This window comes from Anser anser (assembly GCF_964211835.1).
Source record: "Anser anser genome assembly, chromosome: Z".
In the NCBI taxonomy this organism is placed as follows: Eukaryota; Metazoa; Chordata; class Aves; order Anseriformes; family Anatidae; genus Anser; species Anser anser.
Window position 1 is genome coordinate 39,754,336 of NC_139723.1, and position 26,459 is coordinate 39,780,794.

Consider the following 26,459-nt stretch of genomic DNA (forward strand, 5'->3'; position numbering starts at 1 on the left):
GGATCAAATTCCATTTAAGATTAGAATAAATTAGGAGATGATCATCATAACCAGTAACCAACTGTGCATGTCAGCCCAAGTCTGGTTTACTTCCTTTACCAATGTTTTTGCTCACAACTAACAATTCAGGTATCCATTAAGTGCCCATCAGAAGAGTTTATTTAAATCACAAAGAAGGTCTCCAACATAGTTTATTGAAACAATATATTCTAATAGATTTTATACATCTTACATTCTACAAAAGTGTTTGAATTCTGAAATCATTTAAAGAAAGATTTTTGTATCACATCTAACTTAAAGAGGCAGCTACTTTTCAAAGTACTGCACTACAACAGTTAAATGTGAAGTATTTATTAATGCACTTCAAAGATGCTACCTGCAGCACATGACATCTATATATTTTTTTTTCAGAACAGCTGACCAGTTACATCTGCATCCTCCAAAGACTTCTTTTAGGCTTGTCCTCTTATGTCTGCGAGCTGCAGAGGTATTTATACAGGACATTCCCACTAAGGTGCTCCTCCACACCATTAAGAGCACATTTAGTTTTTAAATTTATTTCAAATATAAGATAAAATTTTTCCCTACCTTAGAAACAAACAGAGGCTGATTAAAAAACTCTTGCATATATACACCGACACAACCCTGAAATAAAGGAATGAGGAGTCTGCCGGCATGGAAAAGGTACAGATAGATAGGACAGCAGGCTGGCCCATTCTGTGTCCTCCAGTATCCTTTAACTTCAAAGCAGGACCTGTAGTGAACTGATCTCAGTAACATCAGAGAACAGAAACATCAGCGCTGTTTCCTTTATCAACTTTAGAACATTCCCAAACAGAGCCTTTTCACTTCATGAATGTCCTCTATAGTTCATATTGTCTTCTTTACACCTGCAGTATGATCCCAGAACAATACACTATCACAGGGGAAGAACTAACTGGGAATCTTCATCATTATGGCCTTCCTTAATTAGGTTCTAACTAGCTGCGCCTGCCCAGAATTCACTTCTTGCTGACTGGTAGAGAGTGACAGTTGTGCCAGCCTGCCCACCTGAGTAGCTTTAGAAAGCATAACAAAAACAACAACATCATAAATCAAAATCCCAAATCCCCTAAGCTCCAAACATCCATCTTGTGGAATCTCTCCCCAAAGCAAACCATCTTGCTAACAAATTCTTTTGGTATATTGCACTGTTTACAAATCAAAAGTCCATAAAACCATTACTAGTATGCAAAGCCAGTTCAAGGTGTTCTGCATTAAGACAATTTGTTTGCTATTATCATCTGCTATAGTAATCAGCCAAGTACACAGAACTTTAAAAGAATTAGGCAGTGCCTCATGTACTCCAGTGTGCATTTTGCTTAAGGGGATTCAGAACAGTTTACTTAGCTGTCTTCAGATAATAATTTTTTAAGTTATTTTATCTTGCTATGCCATTTTCATAGATGGATATTTAATTTTAGATAAAGTATTTACAGATCTATAGAAAAATGCAAAACCTTAGAACACCTAACAGAATCGGATCTACATTTAGTGATGCTCTTCTGAATTCAGTACCGCCACATCAGCAGTTGCACTCTTTTCCAGTTCCAGCGCATAGGGGTTATACTCTTCTTCAAGCTTTCTCCTCCAGATTTTAACTAGAGAATATTAGAATAAAAGAAACACACAAAGAAAAACAAATCAAAATCCCCTAAGTTATTTTATAACACTTGAGGCAAAACCTAAAATGTAAAGTCATTGATTTTCAACTTCCTCCTCCTCAAAGTAAATGCTGAGATAAGTTGGCACATCTATCATGAAACATCACACGACCAATGAAACAATATTTTAAATACGCAGGAATGCACTGAGGTCCTTGATCCAGCCTCATACTCAAGCAAGGTTCAACTCTGAAGGTGTATCCAACTTTCAAAAACTCCTAAGTTTTCAAAACTTCCAAACAAGTTTTAAAGTTGCCTAGTATCTATAACAACTACTGTTGGCTGCTGAATGCATTAACAGACCTGGAAGAATGTGTTTCTAGAAGTGCAAGGCCTTAACAAAACGAACAATTTTGGACAGGAAGATGTATCTCAAACAAGCTTCAATACAGAACTTAAGTCCACCCTAAGTACAGAGTATATACACCTGGGGGGAGGGGTGTTGGTGGTAAAACACATTTGTAGGATTTTCTAACAAATGGGAATAACAACTCCATTAAAACCTCCTTGGATAAAGCAATGTGTTTCACCTCCCATCAGAGGATTTCAGAGGGATTTTGTCTAAGAGTTTCTCAGCTGGAGCTGACCTCAGTTTCACAGAATCAGGAAAACAAAAATCACAGAAAAGCACATCTCCCCCCTTACTAACCACTAACATGCCAGGTGTCATTTTTCCAGTGAAAATGGTGAAGTGGAATGAAGAGAAAACTAAACCAAAATTAGTCCCTAAATACTCACTATAATTTGGTACATCCTCAGAGTCCCTGGAAGCCGTTCTACCAGCGTCTGATAAGTAACTATTTTCATGTTCAGTGGTTACGATGCTAAGTTGAGCTTCTCTTAGTCTTCCTTCAGCTTCTTCCTCCAAAGCAGCTATCATATCTTTGTAGGCCTTCCTGGCCTCTGTTGTCAGCTGAACCATTCTATGAAAATGGTCCTATATAAATATAAAATACTAGTATTACTTACATGAGACAGTATGTTTTAACATCTCTATGAAAATCTGAATGAATATCCCTTATTCGGAACACATGCATATTTATATATAAAGTTGAAACCCAATGTGTATTTTTAGTCAGTAAGAACAGAAACTAAAATGTGCGTAGCAATATTTTGCTGCAAAATCATGAATGAAAATTTTTTCAAAACCAACTAATGTAGGTTTGTCCACACAAGTAAACACTGCAAAGTTTAAAACAGTCTTCTACACGCTACATTCATTTTCAAGGCAAGATTGTTATCCTGAAGATTCATTGAAACGTCTGTTCAGCTAACCAGAAGGTGGTGATCTTTAATACCTTCCACCTTTGGCCTTAGCTTTTTCCCTATTTTTAAGAATATTTTTATAAGCATCCATTGTCTGTTTGGGTTGGAAGGGACCTTACAGATCACCCACTTCCAACCCCCCTGCCATGGGCAGGGACACCTCCCACCAGACCAGGTTGCTCAAAGCCCCATCCTGCCTGGCCTTCAACACTTCCAGGAATGGGGCATATTGTAAACGATGCAACTCCACCACTTAAATGTTTATAAAACCAGAAAAACAAACCAAGCTTTTACAGAAACTTAACTCTCCTGAAACAAACAAGTTGGAAAGACATCTAGGTGGAGACAATGTCAGGAAAAGATTGTGAAATCACTTTTTGAACACTACTGAGTGGCTGTACATTTATAATTAATTTTTCATATAAGCCACTTACCTAGAATAAAGAATGCAGGTATGCAAAAGCAAAACAAGCAAAACCTTAAAGAAGGAACATTTTTTTTTTCCCCTGCATGTAGAAAGTAAAGCTAAACAAAAGCATAAAACTTGATCTCTCAACTCACCTGAGCCCCATCATAGCTAAAAATTCCCACCACACTCACAGGCACTGCTTTGTTCACACAACGGCCTAGGGCCTTGCGATTAAGGGCAAAAACAAATGGGATATTCTGCTCACAGGCACAGTCGATAATGTTATGTAGTGTCTCATCCAACCCACCTGGAGCAGATAATAGAGTTAACAATGAACAACACTATTCGAGCTAGAAGACAGTGTTAAAAGATGATGAATACTACAGGATTATGGGAACATTTAGAAATGACAAGAGTTTACAAGAACAAATACATGGATCTCAATAACAGTGTTAGATCTCCATTTTTAAAGGAGAATTTGACACTTTTTTGTTAATTAGCAGTATCCTTAGTCTGCTACTATTTTTTTTTTTTTGTATGTAAGGAACAATAAGTTTTACTACAGAAACAAATCAACTATAAAAAGATCTGACTGCTACGAAAATATTTAAAAGTTAGTAGAAATTAATGACAATAATTAGTAAAGCAATTTTTAAACAAAGAATCACTGACAACTTATTGTCAATCTGTAGCCTAAAAATACTGATAACAGGAGGGTTTCTTGTGTTGACACAACTGACATCAGTAACCTTTTTCTCTTCTCAGCTGTGCCAGTGCAATCTTTTGTGCAACTGCAATGCAAATCAGTAAGTAAACAGATGCCAGTTTCAAGTAACTTTCCCCACCCCAGATATTGTTGACTTAGTTCACACTTCAGATGCACAAAAGTAAACAATCTGAAAAAGGAAGACCTCTTTATATGATTGGATTTCAAAGGCTACTCAGATAGGTTCTGCCAATAAAAATAATAATAATCATCATCATAAGTATATGAGGTCCGCTTTTTTACATTTCTTTTATTAAACAAACTTTATTTTTTTTTTTTTAACTTATTTACCCTTTGACTGAATCTTTTCGCAGTTAGGAGAGATGATGACACACTTCAGTTTTTTCAGCCTCAGATGTTTCAAAACTTCTCTAAGCCCCATAACAAGCCTGCGCTTTATCTTAGCCTTTACTGGGTCTTTCTGATACAAACGATCTTGGAAACGAACCAGTTCTTTTAAGAGATCTGTCACACAACTGTCAACTTCTTTGCTAAGTACCTGGCTGCAATAACTGGAAGAAATAATAAATTAAATGTTAACAACTCTGAAATTACAAATATGTCTTTGTCCATTTTCTATTCCCACTCCAGACACACTTATGACATACAAGAAAAGAAATATTTACTTAAGATAATTGTAACTCTTCAAGAGCCAGGATTTACCTTGGACTCTCTTCTCATAATGGTATGTGAATTTGCCACTTGCCATCTTTCTGTTGACATCCTTAGATTATTTTTCCTTGAGACCCTTCCTTACTGAAGGGCTACTTGTGTAAAAAATGGGAAAAAATTAATTCAGAACCCTCATCTTTCCCAGGAAATACTAGAAAGATGAAGTACATCCATTTTTACCCTTTCATTATGAAAACCACAAAGCTGTGGTCTGATACTGAAGTTAAGTGAAATAGGACGAAAGACAAAAAGAACATATTCCTAATGTTCTGGGGAGGAGGAATTTGATTCAGATTTTCATCTTTATTATAAGTAGCCATGTATTTAAAGAAATAAACTAGAATTATTTACTTTTGTTGTTGAGCTTTTATTTAGATAGGTCAAAATAAAGATCCTCAGAAAAATGCTTGAATAGAAAATATTACATAAAGACATATTTATTGGTATAAATATATATATAGGTTTATGGTATAAATTTATATATATATGTTTTACTTTGGTTTGTTACCTGTGGTATCTAGCTGTGCTATCAAACCTTTCTTTAAGTTCTTAGCCACTGAAAAAAAATCTTAAGTAAATACTTTTTACATACTTGCTGTTTTTCCCGTCAGAAGAAAACCAAACTACACACTAAAAATAAGTGAGGTGTCCTACTCTTATTGTTGAGTATTGAGCTGGTACTCCATTTGTTTAATGCATGGTACTTATACTCAGCTACTTTTCCTTCCTTAGTCTCTCATGAATTCTTCACCTTTTTTTTCCTGCAAGTATAATTTATTCTCAAGTGACAACTACAACAATGTACAAACAATGTCTCTGGATTTCATTTTTTCACTTGTGCACCAGCTTATAGAAAAAGAAATTTAGAATCTTAGACTAAACGCTAGTTAGTGTTGCACAAAATGCAGTTAAAGTACCTTGTTAGAAAATTGCCACATTGGTGGTACTGTTGGAAAACAGGTATCAGTGCAATCAGTACTTACTCTCTAAATCTCCTACTATGGATTTTTGGAAGATTAGAAGTTAGCTGCTTTGAAGCCATAGAGCTTTCTGTAGACTCCTTGATCCCTGTGCTCTCCAGAAACCCTTCAGCAACTTGCATTACAGGAACAGCTATCATATAAATAAAGATGTTTCAATGAAAAGACAGACGACAAAGCTACTGTGAAGAGACTAACGTGAAGTACCTATCTCTTGAAGAGTTATTTCAGTATTACAACAGTAGTATGTGAACAAGTGTTTGTTTTTTTTTTTTTTTTTTAAATTCATAGAATCTTAGAGTTGGAAGGGTCCCACAAGGATAATGAAGTCCAACTTCTGGCTCCACACAGGACCATGCAAAAAACAGACTGTATTTCTGAGAGCATGGTCCAAATGCTTAACTCCAGCAAGCTTAGTGCTGGGACCACTTCCCTGGAGAGCCTGTTCCAGTGCCCGAACACCCTCTCAGTGAAGAACCTTCTCCAGTTTTCCAACCTGAACCCTCCCCTGTCACCATTAGTTATTGTTCCTCTTTTTAAAACATACTGCCATAGAGATGCGGGGAGTCTCATTATGACATATAATAAATCCAACAGGCATAAAAGTGTGAAATAGTAACCAGAATCCCAATTACTCAGCTACAGTGAGCATCAACTTTGGCATACTTTAAACTCTAGATAAGCCAGTGTTGAATCTTTGAAAATTTTGAAGTTACATTTTCATTTGGCAGTATTTGGTATAATTTTTGAAAGTACCAAGTGTGCTCACTCTCAAATCTCAATGTACATACTATGTTATAGCTTGCAAGATACCTGCTTGACTATCCTGTAGAAGTGTTTCAACTTCAGTAGTATTTCCTGCAGACAGACAAGTATCTCCATCTTTTGGTATTGCTGTTTGTTCTAACAGGTGTTGCTGTTTTCGCTGCTCTCTTTCTTTCAGAATAATCTAAAATATAGAAATAAAAAAAAAATCAGTATCACAGATAAAAAAACAGTTTCTCTTACCAAGTGTTTACATATGGATCAATCAAAGAACTTTGGTGCTATATTTCAAGACTTACATGTATTTTTAAGTTTACATATAAATTCTGCAGTTCTTCAAAATAACATAGAGAAGAAAAGATATTCCTTAAATCTACATTAAAAAGGATCTTTTTTTCCTAGACTACCAGCAGCTGGGTGGAGAAAGCTATTTCTAGTGATCTGCCTTGCTGGCAAATGAAAAAATGTCTCCCTCTTTACCTTTCTTCTTCAAACAGTCAATTTCTAGCACTTCAGCTAAGCATTCAAACTCTCTTTCCCACCCACCCACCCTGCATCATGCACATTGGAATTTGCTTAACCAAGAATCTACCAATCTACCTTCTCCATTTGTTCCCCTGTTAAGAATCCCAAGTCAGTCTCTATTGCACTGCTTGCTGTTTCTGAACTTGCAGGTTGGAAAACAAACAAACGAACAAAAAAACAAACTACAGATCAATATCTGTATGGTACACTGAAGAAGGAAGGGAAGTAACACATGCTCAATCCAAATATGCTGCTATAGGTGAAATCACTAATCAGTTTCTTGAAACGCATCTTCCTTCTCTGCCTTTGTAGCTGGCTAAGAAGTGGTCATTATACATATGGCTGCCTAGATCAGCTAACCTGGCCAAACTTTGTAATGAACTACACCATGGAACCTAATTGCCATAGTAAATTTCTCCATTTGTGTTTGTCAAAGAAGAAAGAAGAACAAAGATAATCCATACCATACTCAGAACACAGATATTATGCAGACGAAGCGGATATTTGTCTTCTCAGACCCACTTTGGAAAATAGATGGCATGAAAATAGAACAGCCAAAAGACTCAACAGTAATTACTGTCCCTCCCCTCTTCCCCCCCACCCCCCAAGAGTTTGTTATGGTTTTATAGTGTACAGTTCTCGAATTCAAACAGTCAGCACAGAACGACTAGTAAACTACCTTCGCTAACGCCGTAAGGACTTTTCTAGACCAAGATGTAACCCAGTGATGGAGTATTACATCTGGGGAAAGGAAAGTGCCAGAAATGAAACCGGTGGTATTACAAAAATACTCTGTATAGGCGGCATGACAAGAAACAACATGAATGGGCAAAGAGGGAAGAGAACTGAAACCCCCAGGCTGATCTAACACTAGTTACTGGAGAGTCAGCAGAAATTCTTGCTTGGAAGAACCCAGATACATTAAACACTAACTTTGCATGTTCATTATCCCCACTCCTGAAAATCAGCGTATCTTGTCCAAACCAAACAAGGTTTCTTTGGATGTCCCCCTGTTCCAGTCATTTGCACACACTTTGGTAGTGACAGCTATCTTCAGCTATAAAGTCATGTGAGTGAGGAAATATATTTTTGGGGGAAATGTTATATGCTGTTTGGTAAGACTTCTCCTCTTCCTCCCCTTTTCTATTTAAACCAAGGAAAGCCAAAACTGAATTTTGGCAAGCAGAAGCTGAGATGCCTATCTCTGTAACAAGAATTTTAACAGACTCAGAGTAATACTAAAATTACATTAGCCTATAACATACTATGATTCTATAAACGTTAAAAATATCAGCACCTTTTTAAGAGGTGTTGGTCTCTTTGCTTTAGGGACTTCTCTCTGCTTCCCTTTCTTTACCAAAGGAGCGCTGGAATCCAAAGGGTTATGAGGCATCTTTCCTTGATTTAACCGGTGACTTTTTGTGGCTGTAGCAGGTTCTTTAGAAAGCAATGGTATGGCACCACCAACTGAGATAAAAAAGAAGTCTGTATCAGACAACTAGCACAAAATACCTAAAGCAGAATCCAATGCAAGATTAATGACTGGAATAGGACTAGTATGAGCATATTAAATTCGTGTTGCTTCTAAGAATGTTTATAGGCAATTCTGTGTCATTAAACGGTGCTCTTTAATAAAGATACTTTTAGACCCCTCCCAAGTTAATGACATTTCCTCTACTATTATCATACTACCAGAATCACAAACTCTGTCTCAGAAGTAGAATTTGGCAGATCACTGCACTCCATGCTGCCTTTAACACCAAGCCACCTCAGCTTAGTAAACCTTCAGAAATCTCCGTGTTTCACTGTAAAACTACTGCTAAGTCTCTGGTGCTCAATCTAAACATCTCTCTGAAGATGTCCACTTTACCTGCACTTTTCAGAGGGCTTAGGGCCCAGAGGCTTTAAATGACTGGCCGAGTGACTGAACTTGGAACTGCCAAACCATACCCTAACAAATACTCTCCATTTTCAACCCAGGGTCACTAAGAATTACTGTATCTTGTAACTTCCATTACCTGCAATATAAACCAGGTTACGTTACCAAGTAAATGAACATGATGACATAAGTAACAGTGGAACGAGCTTGACACCTCTGCACCTGAGGCAACCTCTTCTCACTAAAAATTACACAAAGCTTCTGGCAATTTGTCTTAAGCCATCTTCATTTACTGCTTACAAAGTCTTTATGTGCTGATCCTCCAATATCACATACAGCACAATTAGCATAAGCCGCTTACTTCACAAATCTCTTACACCACTACTTTTCTCTTTAGGCACTGTGCAACAAAGGCAAACTGAGAACACTGCCAAGAACGCGGTGCAGTATGGTAGCACAGGCGTCGTCAAGAATTAAAACTGGATTTGAAGCAATACGTACGTCCTGCAGGCACCTCAGAGCTCTTATGCTGCTGAAACTGATGACTTCAACAGTTTGTCATTTTGAATGACTGATGCATTTCCAGAATTTAATTTAAATTCAAATAGAAACTGCTTTACTATGTTTTTCCACCTATACGTTATTCACCAAATGAAGTAGTAAGTGGAATGAAATAATTTCAGCTGCAGTTGCATTCCCTGCCTTTCTTGCTCACTGTGCTTCGTTTCCAGCTACAGAGATCAGCACAATGCTATTTTACAAACTAATGCTGCATTTTGATATGCACTGATTTAACTGCACTGAATAACACTAAAATAAAAATAGAAAAGTGAGGTAACATCTGCCTTACAATTTGAGGATGTCAACACGATACAAAAATTTGTCTTGTGCAGGTAATCTGTTACTAGAAAGGAAGTACTGCAACCCATAAATTCATGACCCACCACCTACTTTCCAATCTGTGTATTATATAATTATGTATTATATATCCGTGTATTATATAATTATGTAAAACTGGTTGTTAGCCCCTCCACAGCACCAGCTGATTCAAATGGGGGAAAATAAAAATCAACTGCAGAATTAAAAAAAACATCGTACAAGATCTCTCAACAAAGCCTCATTGAAGACTAGTACTTTGAGCTTTTTTGAAAAGCTTATAAAGATATCACATTAAACTTTGTGAGATGAACGCTCCTTCAATTAGCTCTTTTCACAGTACCAAAATCATGAGAGAACATTTATCATCCTTAAGTTCCGGCAAACACCATGATTCTTTTTGCAAAATGTACAGCACTAACACAGCTAGGACTAAATTTTGACCTGGCACTGGTCTATTTGTTTCCTTGGTATGCATCAACAGGGTTTGAAGGATTCTATCACCAAAATTTAGCATTTTGTTAAAAGCCACTATTGCACAATTCTCAGGAACAGCAGAACTCATCCTTTGAATTGGGCTGAGTGACTCTCATATAACCCCTGTGTTTACAAAGCAGTTTTTTTGCATAAGGTAACAGCTCTAGGGTTTTTAGCATCAGAAGAGTTTAATATGGCCTTTGTTATTGTGTAACCCCTTCCTGTAAGCTAAAAGCACAGCAGTAACACACTTACTTAAGACAAAACAAAAACTTCCAAAAACATTAATATTTTCCTCAAAACTAAATTTCAATCACCTTTCATAGTTATATGATTTATTTTTTTTTTTTTTTTTTTTTTTACAGTTCAGTGTCTTGAAGATTTTTCTTGCCCCAAGTCTTCCTCTAAAAATTTCAGGCTTTCATGTCTTTTTTTTAAATAAACGAATGAATTAAAAAACAACAACAAATACACACAAAACACAAGATGATTTTCTCTTGCATCTTGCGAACGATGCTGCTGCCTGAATATACACGTATGATTATATATCAGAATCAGGCTGCATTTTAAGTTTGAATACTGAAACACAACTCAAGTTGAAAGTAAGTAAATTTAACCATAACCAGTACCTGAAAACACCACAGACTTAGAAGATTGTTTTGACTTCTCTGTCTGCTGTTTCTGCTCCAAGACTGCCAGCATGCCACCTAAATCCAGTTGCACAGGAATTTGACTCTTCTTACCACTGCTCTTGGATGTTTCCTGAGCAAATGAAGAATAGATTAAACTGTTTTCCATTTCTGAATGCAGAGACTGTTGAATAACATATTCTTACAAACTTAATTCACAGTACACTTTTAATTTTTAACTTGATGTAATCAAACTATTTTGCTCTTTACATTCATATGAACTTTAACGTGAAACATAAAAAGTCAAAAACAGTTCAAATACTGTGTTGTTACTTTTTAATAGTTACTGAAATAAAGCATAGAATAATCAAGTCTTTATTAAAGCAGGTGTTTCATGTCAGGATCACACTTCGGTCAAATTGCCACCTATTTCTGAAAAAGAAAAAAGGCCTTACCAGAATTGAAAGTTTTGTTAAAAGTACAGTGAATTTTCTAGGGCATGTGATTGCAATACACATACATCACTATCTTCAATGCTTTTTTAAAAAAGAGGTCACCAGCTCTTCCTTTAAGCAGCATTGCCTTATAAGCACTAATCTTTCTGTCTGCTTTGAAGAGAAGTTGAAAGTGGTGTCCCATATTTGCCATCACATGTAATGATTCAGAATATAAAAAGATTACACATGAATAGACTAGTAAAGACTAAGAAAGGGCAAACTGTGACTGCAGAACATGATAAGAAAATAACTCACAGATTTTGTACTTACTTTGGAAGATCAGATATATTCCTTAACTGTGTTAAAACAGGAGATAATATGATCTCCTCTTGCTGAGTGCAAGATCTTACCTTTCATCAGAGCTATGCCAGAACCTACAAGCCAACATGGAACTACTTATTGACCTCACTGCTGTGGTGTTTTTCTCCTTCTTGACCCAGGCTAAGTGGATCTCCATGTCTTAATCTGGCCAAACCATTTTCAAGAGGTTCTCAACTTCTTAAGACAATCAGTGAGGGTTGGATTTATGTCATGATCAAGTAAGAGAGGAGAAAGAAAAATTGCAATACCTGAAACTTGCATACATTAAAAAGCTATTATTTTCCCCTAAAAATTGTAACACAAACCAGGAGGGTAGCAATTACTACACCTGAGCGTTTTAAGTCAAGAGGACCTTGTCACTTACCTTGAAGTAAGGATGAGGAACTATGAATACAATCATGGAAGAGCTTGGACTTAGTCTTATATTTAAATACGTTAGTTTCCTTTGTAATTTTGAATTGACAACTTATTTTCAACTATAAATTAATTTACCTGCATTTTCTTCCTTTCTAACGGTAAAGACGAAGCCTGCTTCCCTGACAATACATCTACTTTAGGAGTCCCATCCAGTGTGGGAGAGCAACTATCCCAAGACTCTTTGGGGTAATGGACCTTTATTTAGAGACAAAAGGTAACAAGGAAGAAAAAGTATTAAAAGACACAAAAAGGGTAAAGTGAAAGTGGTATTAAATTCATTTGGTGTATGCTAGTCATCCTATCTACAGTAAATGGGGTTTAAAACTATGATCTACATCTTAAGTAGCAATGAAATTCTTGTAACAGTGAAATCACTTATTTGCTGCCCTATTACATCAGACTCATATTTACTTACTTTTTTCATATTTGGAATTAAAAACAGCAAAGCAGCTTCCTCGTCAAATACTTGTTATGAAGAAATATAAGCTACTTTATGATAACGCCTCTACAACCTATGCATGTTTTGAGAGGTGATATTCCACTTGAGCTTACAAAAGTCAAAGGCTTCTCTCATTTTCACTGCAGGTCTGCAAACTGTTTTCTTTATAGCAAACCTGGTTTGAGCAATCACCATGCCTTTTACTGCCTTGAGCAGTAAAAAGCAAAAAAAGAAAAAAAAAAGGACAAAAATTTCTACCAACAAAACTGGCTTCAAAGAAAAAGGAACACAAATTTTTACCTTTATTATTTATTTGCTCTGCAAGAGCAATCATATTTCCAATCCTTGTGATTTATGTTTGGGATTCATTCCCATATTGAATAAATTTCTATATTAATCCTTAATAAATTTCCAAATGAATCCTTAATTCATTTCACTTATGGAAAATTAAGTAGCTTGGATTTATGACCAATGTCAGACTGAAGTACTTACCCTTGCACAGTTTGACAACAGTGTTACACAATTCAGATGCCAGTGAAATTTGATTGTATGCACAAACAGTAAAGCCAGAAAATGAGTCTTCCTATTTTTTTTTGTCCTTTTATGAAATGCAAAATTAAACCTTAATGTCCTATGTAGGAAAATCCTCAATCTACTGAATACATTGACTTTACAGAGAACCTATGGGGAACGCCATGGGTAGAGAGCTACATTGTAGGCATTCACATTTAGTCAAGAGAATTCCACCTTCATTCAGCTAAAACCTGCAGTCTTTTCATGCTTATTTTCTTAAAATTCAGGTAAAGTTATAAGATTACTTACTTCAGCTTGCTTTCTAACAGCAGGAATAAATGGTGGTTTCTGAAATCCTGATTTGTTTCTCCTATCAAAAGCAGCTGCCAGATCAGGAAACTCCTCAGCATCCTAAATAAATTAAACAGAAAATGATGCTTTTGTATGAACCATCAAGTCCATATTCTCAAAACTGAGTTTTCCTATGTTCAAATGGTTTTCTCCCTGCTTATCACTCACTTACCATCATTTATTTCACTGTACAAAAATTCAGAAGCTGAGGGTAGCGCCACCAACTATAATCAGCACTACAATGGTTAAATCAACTAGGCAGTAGTAGTTAATTCAGGGCTGAAAGAGCTTAGGAAAGAAATGCTTCCAACAGCAGCTTGTTATTGCTGTCAGCTGATACAAATACTTAGACGTAAATGGCTCCTAAAGGAGTGTTTTTCAGATCATTTAACAGCCTTGCAAACAACTCCCCTCTTCTTCCAGTACAGTCTCCAGCTGTGCAACTCTGCCTTAAATATGTTAGTGGTGAAGAACAAAAGGACAGGCAAAGGGGTAATAACTCTTGACTACAGTACGGAAATAAACAGATAAATCAGTCAAGTGATTATGTAGCCATATACACTTAGCAAATTTTAATAGCAAAGGATCCAGATTCTGGATTAATTAAGTCACTGGTACAGACAGGGTGGAGCTTGCTCTACACTGGTCACTTTATACCCAGGAGAGCTTCAATCAGAATGACCTAAAACCACCAGCCTGGTTTTAATTCAATTGCTTCTCCTCCCACTTTCTAAGAGGCCTTTTCAGCTGTGACAATACTGCTGAACATACCAACACTTCTTCTCGAGCCTGGAAGACTTCATATAAACAGCCCAAGTTAGCATGTTTAAGAACAGGCAAGCTCAGTCTGTGCAGACACACCTAACTCAATAAATTATTTTAGAAGATGGTTGTAAGTAGGTCAAAAGAAGACTGGAAGAAAGGGAAAATGTTTCGTGAACGCACTCTTCCATCTTAAGGATTTCTTCAACCAGAGTTAGTACCTTTGGATTTCAATAGCCCTCAGTAGAACAAATATTTATTTCAGTTTGTCCGATCACTTACTGAATTTACATAAACTTCTGGCATTTGCAACACCCTGTAGTAAAGGGAATAGTCAAAATCTAGCACTCAGAGTGGCGTAATACCTCCTTATATTTGTTCTTAACTCATTACATAGAAAAACCAGAGGACATAAAAACAAAATAATGAAATCAAGCAAATAATCTCCTTTTTATTCTCGTCTCTTTTGATTCCTTCTAAGACATCTATTTTATAGACCAAGAAATCTTACTTTATTCAGTCTTGCCTCCCACAGGAACAGTTTGATACCTTTGATTGTTGTCAGAGCCCTCCCTCTATCTTTTTTTAGTTCAGGTATGTGTATTTTTTTTTTTTTTAAGGAGTAAGGGGCACACAAACTAGTACCCACATTCTATTTAGATCAGATCTGTCCTGGATTTATATGTTGTCATAATGTTTTCCATTTTCTTTCCTATTTTTCTATGAATAACTCATAACACTGTTTGCATGTTTGACCAGTACTACTAGCACTGGCCTAATTTGATGCTGTTACTAATAATTTCTTCCCTCAGGGAAAATACCTGGCTCAGAGACATTCATTGTGGACATAAAAACAGGATTACTTTTCCCCACATGCACTAATTTACGCATATTAGGAATTTCTATTAATTAGTGACTTTTACGAAATCTAGTAAGCATTTCAATACATTCCTCCAGTGAGCAGCTGCAAATACAGAACCTTCTTAAGTTCTCAAGGTCCCCAGAAGTTCCATGTGCACGATCCTTTTATGTTCTTCTATTTCAAGGATATCATACAAGCATCTCATGCATTTTTCACACTCAAGCTTTCCTATCAAACCAGGAGGAGGCTCTGAAAGCTGTTCCCAGCTACGACCCCAGATGCTGCATCCACATCATGGATTTCAGTGCAATATGTACATTCTGTTCTATGATCCTCTGTGATTTCTTTTTTCCTTTTTTTTGTCTTCATCAGTACCATTACCTTTCTACTATTTTCCACAATTCCTGCATTCCTGCCACTCTTTCTGTTTAGATAAGTCATTCACAGATCAGATATTCTATTTTGGCATGTAGTTAAAAAAAAAAAAAGGGGGGGGGGGTGGAATTTTGTAATGCAGGAAAGATCATGCAGATCTTTGATTCTATCCACAATTCAATAATGAAAAGGTCTGTTAACAAAGTCATTTCTTTTGCCCTACCAGGACAATGAACCACGCATGCAATGACAGTTCTGACATATGTTCCATGTTAAAATGTACAGAACAGAAGCCAGCCAAGAGGGTTTCTTTATATTGTCATTTCACAGACTGAACATTACATACACTACATCAAACAAATCAACACGTGGTTACTGTTGTACAATACTGGTCTTTCAATGAAGGGTTGTTAAACCACAGATCATACAACAGTTCTTTAAGGTGAGAGTCTAAGGCCTTCATGATACTGATACACAAAAGTATCAATACACTAATATGCATATTACAGTTATACAAATTAAAATAATAATGAAAAAATAATTAGCAATCAGGAATATAAATGAATAGTGACAACTACGTTCCATAAGAATTGCTTCCAGATTTGAGATGGGCTGAAGCACATTACCAATATCGCATTCTTTAATACTGTGGCACACTACGGTATCAAGTATACTCCCCATCCACTGCACACTTTGCTTTCTGAAACAGCTACTGCGCAATATTTTTCATTTAGGAAATCTGCCTTTTATTGGAACCTGTTAACATCCAGATTCTCCAGTCTTTCCTGCACAACTACGCTACTTCAATCCCTGATAAGTCAAAAGGCACAACCGCTCCCCACCTGTACCTTCTAACAAAAACCTTAACTGACACGGACATGACCCAATTTCCTCTACTAATGGCGTTTGAACTTAAATGTGTGGAAAGCTGACTAACATCTGGTCTTCCAATACACACTCATAACACTAAAAAAAATTATCACAACAAAAACCTCCTCACTGTACCTCAATCCTTGGTGGTTCTTGTATTGCAGTAGATTCATTCTGAGTTTTTTCTACATCAGTAGGTGACTTGTTTTTCTTTTTCTTCTTTTTCTTTTTCTTCTTCTTTGCTGACACTTCTTCAGGCTCAGTTCCATTAGCATCAGTTTTTGTTTCTGTCTGTTAACAAAAATCATGAGGTATGACTATTAGAAATTGATTTATTTCATTATCACCTATGAAAATAAATACATGAGTGACCTCACTTAAACAAATAACATGCATCTTAGTCAGCTTAGGCTAGAAAATTCAAGATCTCTTAGTAACTCAGAGGTACTGCAAGAACTCTTCATTTGAAGCACATTAAATAATTATCAGAACATATCTGGACTACTGAGATTCCAGTATGAAATTTCCACCCCGGTAGGACAAGATTTCCATGTTTTGTTCCTGTTTCAGAATGTGGGAATTTCAAAAAAGTCCAGCCTAAAAGTGACATATTCAAATCAGCTATTTTGGAATTTTGTGTTGATGGATTTGCATTGTTTTTCTGATACCTAGTTATTCTTTTTTTGACCACAAGTGAAGAAAAAAAATCTAATAAGGACAACGTAACTTTATACTACTTCCTAAAAGTTACACTAGAAGTTTACATTATATAGTATCTAAGGAAAAAAGGCAGTGTCTCACAGCAAGAGACATGACCACACAGTAAGAGAAATTAGTTTAAAGCAAATAATTCTCAAGTACCTTTACTTGACTATCCTGCTTTCCTTTGCCTCTGGGAAGACCTTCAGATGCTGATGACAACGTAGTTTTCTTCGGGGGGCCTCTGGGAAGACCTTCAGATGCTGATGACAACGTAGTTTTCTTCGGGGGCTGTGAAAGTACCATAGCCCAAGACAGATGTGGCTGAGCAGAACCATCTGTAGATGCTTCAGGAAATGCTGTTGTGGAAAAAAAAAAAGTGATATCCAAAGATGTCACAAAATATTTCTCAAATATTCAGAAGACACAGGGTCAATAGTGATTTAATCGAGGACTAGCAAATATATCATAGAGCTATATTCTCTGTGAGGAGGGAGTGAAATAAGATGCTGGGGTGGTTTTACTCGGGTGGGCGGCTGAGCTCCACCACAACCGCTCTCTCACTCCCCCTCCTCAAAGAGGGACAGGGAGAAAAATATGATGAAAAGGGCTCAAGGGTTGAGATATGAATGAGGAGATCGCACAGTAATTACTGTGATGGGCAAAACAGACTCAGTGTAGGAAGATGGTAAGATTTATTACCTATTACTAACAAGCTAGCGAAGTGAGAAACAAAGCAAAGAAATCAAAAGCACCTTCCCCCCCATCCACCCTCTTCCACCTCCTCCTCCCGAGCGGCACAGGGGAACGGGGGAATGGGGGTCTTGGTCAGCCTACAGCGCTGCTTCTCCGCCGCTCCCTCACGGTCCCTCCCTGCCCCTGCTCCCCGTGGGGTCCCTCCCACGGGATGCCGTCCTTCCCGAACTGAGCCTGCGGGGGCTGCCCACAGGCAGCAGCTCTTCAAGCACTGCTCCCACACGGCTCCGTACCACGGGGTCCATCCATCCCCCAGGAGCAAACTGCTCCAGCACGGGTCCCCCACGGGTGGGCGGCAGCTCCCCCCAGACCCCCTGCTCCTCCATGGTCTCCTCTCCACGGGCTACAGGTCCGGCCCGGAATCTGCTCCGGCAGGGGTCTTCCACAGGCCGCAGCCTCCATCAGTGCAGGTCCACCTGCTCCACTGTGGTCTCCTCCACGGGCTGCAGCATGGAACCCTGCTCCACAATGGTACTCCATGGGCTGCAGGGGGACAGCCTGCTTCACCATGGTCCTCACCACAGGCCGCAGGGGACTTCTGCTCCAGCACCTGGAGCACCTCTCCCCCTCCTTATTCACTGACCTTGGCACCTGCAAGGTTGTTCCTCACTCCTCTCACTCTCCCAGCTGCTGTGTGTGGCGCAGCATTTTTTTCCCCGTCTTAAATATGCTCTCGCAGAGGCGCTAAACAACATCACTTATTGGCTCAGCTCTGGTCAGCAGTGGGGCCCTTACCAAACACGGGGCAGCTTCTAGATGCTTCTCACAGAAGCCACCCCTATGGCCCACTGCTACCAAAACCTTGCCATGTAAACCCACTACAGATGCTTCCTTACACATTTCACTCCTTCAGGAAAATTTTCAGAGTTACAACTACTCCACATATTGTCAGGCACAGAAGTTCCCCTGCAGCCTACCTAGAAGACCATGGTGAATGAAACAGGTCGTCACCTTGTAGGCCATGGGGGACCCCACAAGGTAGCAGGTGAACATGCCCTGAGGGAAGCTGCAGCCTGTGGAGAGGCCACGCTGGAGCAGGCTGCTGGCACGCAGGCCACATCAGTCTCTTTCTGAAGGACTCTACCCCGCAGCACGGAGCCGTGTGGGAGCAGGTCTTGAAGAGCTGCTGCCTGCGGGCAGCCCCCGCAGGCTCAGTTCGGGAAGGACGGCATCCCGTGGGAGGGACCCCACGGGGAGCAGGGGCAGGGAGGGACCGTGAGGGAGCAGCAGAGACTGACTGCAGCCCTGCTCCCTGTTCCCCTGTGCTGCTTGGGGGGAGGAGGTAGAAGACTCGGGAGAGAAGGAGTGAGGTTGAGTCTGGGATAAGGTTGGGGGGGGGGGGGTATGCAGGGAAGGTCATTTTGGGGTTGTCCTTGTTTCTCACCATATACTCTACTTTTAGTTGGCAATAAATTAAATTTATCTACTCCAAGTTGAGTCTGTTTTACCTCTGATGGTAACTGGTAAGCACTCTCCCTGTCTTTTGATCCTCTTGATCCACAAGAGGATTTTTGACTCTCTTGATCCACAAGCTTTTCCATCTTATTTTCTCCCTCTGGCAGGTTGAGGAGGGGGAGTGCAGCTTTGTGGGCACACAAGGTTAACCCTAACATTTATTTGAAACATCAATTTTATTCAGGGGGATAGGAACTGACAGCAGCATTTGGGGAAAAATGTTATCAGATTACTTCAAAGTTAGCGGAATAACTTTATCCTTGGACAAATCTTCAGCAGCTTTTACAGAAATAACATATGCCACAGAATAAAAAAAGAGTACATACTAGACACTACACTGTCAGCTATTTAAAATGAATTTGCTTCTGATCAAATATCTCAGTCACAATTATTTTTGAAAAAATTTGAAAATTACTAAGTTCCAATAATCAATATGCATCACTTCCTCTCCTTATAAACAATGCAGAAGGCAACAACAGCAACATTAGCCTTTCAACATCAGAGAGACAACATAGAAAGAGGACAACCCCAATTTTGATCTGCTAATGAAATCTATATGCAAGAATAAGCTATAAGTGGTCACCTCATCTGAAAGAAACTGAAAAAGCTTTTTTTTTTCTTTATGAGCTTGCTGTCTAATTCCTTGTTTATAGTTCAGCAGATCCTGACAATACTTAATTTTTGCAAATTGATAAATGCAAGCAGGTCAAATATGTGGAAATAATTGATGTCTGTAGCACTTACCTCTACCATCAAATGAAGAGGGAATTAAGCTGGCTACTGTTTCATTTAAAGTTTTTGATGGGGCTTTGTTTTCCACAGAAACATCTTCCTGTAAAATGGAGTCAGGTGTCATACAAATATGAACAAAAACACTTACCTAAACAGAGCTAAAACTTAAAATTAAAAAATCCTCAACCCATGCAAACAAAGGTGTAGGGAATTTTGCAGCCCACCTTTTTTTGTTGCTATTCTTAGTGGAATCAACATTTGGACCCCATTGCATTATAAAATATAAGCAGATGCTTTTCCTGTGTTGTACAAGTAAGGTGACTACTTCCATTTTACAAAATTACCCAAAGAATGATTCTAAAACATTTTCTTGTTCATTCTTAATCTCCCAAGAACACTGAAAACAAAGTCCATCGCCAAACTCAAACTAGCAACGAAGAAAAGGAACAGCAAAAAGGTATTCTCTCCATCACAAGCAGTTTTCCACTGAAAGGTACTGGAAGTCTCATGCTATTTGGATTTTTTCAAAATAAGTCATCTATAACCACTGTTAAAAACTCTGATTCAACATGCTTGGCATACTGCTGAATGTGTCAATATTACCAATCTAAACCGTCATAGTACTTGTCTTTCCTGTATCTGCTCGCAGAACCAGACAACGAAGGAACAGAGAGAAAGAGTAAAAGAGAAAAAAAGTGTAAAACCTCTAGCAATGAAACTTCCCACTTGCAAGCTACTTAAACAGGTATTAACATAATGCAAAAATAGTTTCTTGAATTTTGGAAAAAAAGTATTTTTATGAGTTCTGCAACATGAAAGCATTAGCTAACCTTTGTGTTCAACAAAAGAGACATCCGTGGTTGACTAAGGCACATAAGGTTACTTTCCACTGAACATACTGGTCCATTTTTATGATGTACATTCAATGTCTCACTGCTTCCCCAACTCTGTGACTTGTGGAAATCCAAAATAGTAGTTTCAAAGGCAGGTATAGGAAGAGACTCTATTTTTGGAGTTTGAGCTGACTTCTTGCTTGCAGTTTTACCGAACCTGTCTGAATAAAGCATGTAAAGTCTAAAAAATAAAACTTGCTTGCGATCATCTCTGTATGTCCTATAGCATACCAGTTGACATAGCTACTGTAACCGTTACAAGAACTATTGCTGTACACACCTCATAGTAAAACAAACAAACAAACCAAACCCTAGTGATTATAACCAACTTGTATAAACAACAACAAATTGACAAGCAACTGTAAATTCTGATGCTTGTTTAGGAAATTTTTATATCAATTTACATGAGCTTGTGCAATCAACAAAAAGGCATTACCATCTGTTGTCAAAAAGTCACATAAAAAAAGTCCTGTTCCTTAACCACTCTAGATACAGAAAGATGATCACAAACTAGAGGTTATAACACAGTCAAATATTTTACATCTATTCTACATGTTTCAAACCAAACAAGCCATTTATACCTGGCTTCATGGAATCTCTGCTGCATGCAGAGGACTGGAACAAAGTTGTGTTCATGATCCTGACAGAGGACTCCTCTTCATCATGCTTCTTCTTGTCTGATTTTTTCTCACCCTCTTTTGATCTCCTCTGCTGCAAAGTATTTGTGACATATTTAGTTGATTCTATTTGAACTTAATAAAACCAAGTTAACAAACTGTGCACCTGAAGCCTGAAAATGAAGCTAATACATCATAAATACTAAACCATAACCACAAATAACCAACAAACCCCAGAACAGCCAGCAAGTGATTTGTTACTGAATTTTATCTACTTTGTTACCTTTTAACTGCGCTACTTGTAGCCCATGGAAAACGGATTATTCCATGCCTCTATGCAATTGTGTTTTAAGATCTCATTAAAATTAATCATAGCACTGTCAAAAGCTTAAAATCATTTGGTCTTAAATTGTCCAGTCTTATTTTCTAAGACTGAGTTTCTTCTAGAAAAGGACTAAAATCCTAAAAGCATTCCAAGCTTTTGACTAAACTACATACTATGGCCAAAACCAGGCAAGACTGACGTAACAGCAGTCAAAACACTCGCAGAAAACAGTAAATAGAAAAAATACAGATATACATTCCCAGTAAAGGAAACGATTCACCTACACTACACCAAAATCCTGAAGCCTTGTGATGGTCACAATAAACCTTTTTTTGGCAGAGCTGGGCTCTGGAATCAGTACGGCAGACAAAGAAAAAGGACAAGGTTAGCACCTATGCAAACCACACTGTATCAACCTAGAGGCATGGCTTAACTCTTTCTGATTAGAGGATTCTGGACTAAATTTGAAGTACATCCTGCACCAATACCATTTTCTTGGGTAGGGGGATGAGGTATTTTCTGACCTTGAAAACTAAATTGTTAAAGCCTTAAAAGATGTGATCAAATAAATGCAAAGACACAAAAAAATCAGTAATTTCTCTCTTAAAGATCACAAAATGTAAACGACAGGAGCAGTGCCAAAAAGACTGTCAAACTGTACTCAGCTCAGCCTAGGCTCACAAAGATCGCAGAACTCCCCTCAAAAGTTAAACTAAGTTTCTTCATATTACTTCAGCCATGTTAACTCAGCCAGTCATCTCCCCAGGGAGTTTCAGTGCTTGATTTTCCCTCAGCAAGAAAAATACTAATTTCAGATTTGAGGAACTTGCCTTTTTTTTTTCTTGTTTGTTTCTTTGTTAGAAAATAGATCTATCCTGAAAATAAGCTTCAGGAAATGTATCCCTAACAGACAGACACACAAAATTCTCTGAAGGTGTTCACTGAACATCTGTTTCACTTTTGATTGCAAGAGAGCATTTCTAACATGAGCCTTTCTTCCCTCTCCACTCCAACACGTTCCTAGTCTCAGGGGGACTGTTTTCTACTATAACAGGTCTTGGAAATCCGTCAACAATATATGCGATATGATCGCATATTGGTCATGTAGCTGATCACAGCCATCAGTTCTCTACAATTCATGTTCATGGAGGCTGCTAATGGCTTAAAAACAGCCCCACTCCCTACCCTGAAAGCCCAAATATTGAATGAAGGAATGAAGGAAAGCATGGTTCAGAAGTGATTTTTTTTTTTTTCTCCAGATGTTACTTTCTTAGGAAAAACAATACATTCCTCTTGAGTTCCAAAAATGCTTCTTGAAAAACTGTATTGGCTTGAATTGTAGAATTCCATGAACTTTTTCAAAATATGAAGTTGGACTCATTAACACTAACATCCTCTTTAACCACCGTTCATTACTGCTACAGGAACAGAGAGAGATTAATCACTTTAAAAAGGAATAAAACATTTAGACTGATTTAAAACAAGATCATAACTTTTAAAAACAGTGTATTTGCTTACCTTTGGAAGATTCTTACTTTCTTGTCTGATTGGATACTGTTGCTGGACAGATTCACTAACTATGCCAGAATCACTACAGAGTGCTGAGTTGTTACAAGGATGGTGTGAGCCAGCTATTGGATATATATTTGAAACAACATCAGGTGAGTAATAGCTGCTGGAGTATTCACAGAATGCAGGATCTCCCATAGCACTATGTGACGGACATTGAGAAAAAGATGAGAAGTCATCCCAGGGTAAATCTTCAGCATATAGTCGGTGCCTAGACAAACATACCATTCCTGGTCTGAAGGATTTGTTTAACAAGAAAGCTATATTTCAAAACAAAAGTATTCCATGTTATTGCAATTAAGTATTTGCTCACTGCTATAAGTTGTTTAAAAAATACATATTTTGTTTTGGATAAAACATGCAGTTTAGGAAATATTTAAAAATACAGGTGTTATCTGTTTCCAAGCTGCGAACCTAGTATGCTTTATATTTATAGCCCTCATTTCTGTCTAAGGTAACTGGCTTTCTTTGTTCTTATTTTTGGTCAGCTTTTTCTTGTGAAACAAAGCAAATGCACAGTATAACGACACAACACGCATTACACACTTGACTACAAAAATACAAGCACTAAACAGTGAAATCTACCCTAAAATACCATAATAACAAAGGATGAGTATAGCATCTTATGGGGTAGAAGGCATGTATGAAATACAAAGCACATGTCTAATTCATGCCTTTTTCCTTCAAATGTGTACTCAAAGTTTCCTTCCAATTTCATTCTATAATTTCTACAGAAACTGCATGCTGAGGTACAAACTTGATTAGGGAGGGAGGAAGGACTTTTCTCAGCTGTTGTGTTGAGATGAAGACAGTTTAATAGGAAAGAAAAGGGAGTGAAAAATAAAATTCTGTCTAAATTTTAAAGCTGTTCAGCATGAAGCTGCCAACATCTCAACCTTGGGTAGATGATGAAAAACAGAAAAACGCCCCCATCAGAACAAGGTGCTTGTTGGAATTCTGATAAACTGTAGTCAAAATAACTCCTGCAATCACAACTTACAGCGAAAAAAAAGTAATAACTCTGAGTCACAATAACAACTATGGCTCAGTCCCAACGAGGCAAAAGATTAAGGAGAATACTGCTTGTCTGCTATTTTTTTAACGTTAAAAAATACCACAGATGAGGCCATACTCTCCTCAAAGTTAAACTTACATTACAAATAAAATTGTTCTGAAAGTACTCAGATTCCCTGTAAGATAATATGGCTGAGGTGCTAAGACAGACTACAATTAATGTGTTCTCTAAGGTTCTAACTGAACTTGAAAGGACGTAATTTTGCAATAACTGCAAAATTAATTCAATGTTTAGAGTTTTGAGATCCTGAGATGCAACTAGAGAACTCAATAGCATCACAAGATTATTACGATACTCAATTATTTCCTATCCTAGTACACGGGCCTTTTTCTAGACAACTCTGGGGTTAACAACGCATTTACAAATCTACCATGAACGCCTGTTTTCAGGCCTCCTTAAGAAAACAAAACAAAACAAACAAAAAAAAACACCCACACTTTTAGAAACCGCTAGAATTCTTGCTGAAATTGCCTTTCTGGGGCTGTGCAGGTTGTGAAGAGGAGATTCAGGAGTAAACCCATGGAATATTTAAATGTTTTGTTACAGGAAAAACCCTCTTGGAGGATCTTTCTCTTGCTTTTACGTGACTGTCTCTACCCCAGCCCTGTCATAACACGGCCGTTCTTTCACTCAAGGACTGGATTCCACCCCTTCCAGGGCAGGAGGCAGCCAGATCTGTCATTACAGACCAACAAACTCTCTGTAATACTCCTTAACAATACGGGGCCTGGGGAACAGGAGATGAGGCACCAGATATATGCCCAAACAACAGAAATGCGCAAATCTAAACCTTGAAGACAACAGGGGGAGCATTTCTAGAGGCAGAATATCAGTGTATCAGAGCTTTGACTTTCCAAGAGCACTCAGTGTCCAAAACGGGAAAGCTAAAATCCCCCAAGAAATAAGATTCAGAAAACGTACGTACTTGTCCAAAGACGGTTCCTGAACAAACGGGTAGCACGTAGTTAAGTACTTAGGAAAGACACACGCTGCGGAGGGTTCTGACCATGCCATGGTTACTGCTGCATGTTTTGGGACAAATGGTTTGACTTCTGCTGATAACTTGATGCCCTGAGAAACAAAACATTTTTTTTTGGCTACATGCACTTTGAGATTAATATTACAAGTGAAAAACATTCACTCCCGTGAGCTTAACTGTCACAGAAGAGCGTCAGTTTGCTCTCTTTGCTCTAACAAAGCATGTAAAACAACAAAGTTCACCAAAAAGAAACAGAGGAAGAGGGAGAAGAAAAATGAAGGAACCCTAAGAGAAACGTGACTGCTCTGGAAAATTATTTCCTTCAGTGCCAACGTTGTCGTTAAACAGTCACACGGGTCCACTCCAGAAAGCACGCGGGATGGCTTAGCAGAAGATGCACAGGGTAAGCTCAAACTCCCGACCAGCACTACTGCAAGGTCTGAGGCTGCACGCATGTAACCGTACCGGCTTGCTTTGTTTACCTCTGCATTTTAAGGCACTCTGTGCGAAACGAACGCTTAATTACAAAGCCTTCCCATTTCTGGTACGACACCAATCTACCCGGGTGCATTTCCCACCTGCCCTGAACCACCACCGACCCGCGCTGGCTGCGCGCACACGCCGGGGCACCGACATCAGGCGGTGTTCATTGCAACGCAACCAGCAGCTGCAACAAGTCACTTTGGCAGCGGGTTACGCGCGCCGGTCACCGCCTGTGCCGGCAGCTACGAGCACAGGCGAGGCTTTGCGACACCCCCCGGGGGCAATCCCCGGGCCCGGCCCCGCCGCCATCCCGGGCCTGCTGGCCCCCGGAGCAGCCGCGGGGCTGCGGCCGGCCTTACCTCGGCGCCTGGCAGCGGTGCCGGCCGCCTCTCCGCCGACATGCCGAGGGCAGGGCCGGGCCGGGCCGGGCCGGGCCCCTTCAGCTCCCTTCGCCTCCGCTCCGCGCCGCTCCCCGGCCGCCTGGGGCTGCGCGCAGCGGCGCGGGGCGATGACGTGCTGAGC

General features: G+C 38.7%; 1 protein-coding gene across 5 annotated transcripts; it reads right to left on the minus strand.

The window, feature by feature from the left end:
- Positions 1 to 132: 132 nt before the first annotated feature.
- On the minus strand, positions 133 to 26,459 carry SECISBP2 (SECIS binding protein 2). 5 transcript variants are annotated; one of them, XM_083816533.1, is made up of 18 exons: positions 26,297 to 26,459; positions 25,401 to 25,546; positions 23,350 to 23,542; positions 21,471 to 21,597; positions 20,827 to 21,050; positions 20,009 to 20,096; positions 17,216 to 17,412; positions 16,490 to 16,645; positions 13,444 to 13,545; positions 12,258 to 12,377; positions 10,948 to 11,080; positions 8,384 to 8,553; positions 6,610 to 6,745; positions 5,800 to 5,929; positions 4,436 to 4,656; positions 3,531 to 3,685; positions 2,442 to 2,640; positions 133 to 1,640 (listed from the first exon to the last, which is right to left on the minus strand). In XM_083816533.1, the coding sequence occupies exons 1-18, from the start codon at positions 26,336 to 26,338 to the stop codon at positions 1,531 to 1,533; spliced, it is 2,649 nt and encodes an 882-aa protein (XP_083672659.1). In that variant the 5' UTR covers positions 26,339 to 26,459; the 3' UTR covers positions 133 to 1,530. The 5 variants fall into 5 exon arrangements, with proteins under 5 accessions (XP_083672659.1, XP_083672658.1, XP_083672657.1 ...); XM_083816532.1 differs by having other exon boundaries at positions 21,471 to 21,600; positions 26,297 to 26,458; XM_083816531.1 differs by having other exon boundaries at positions 23,350 to 23,611; positions 26,297 to 26,458.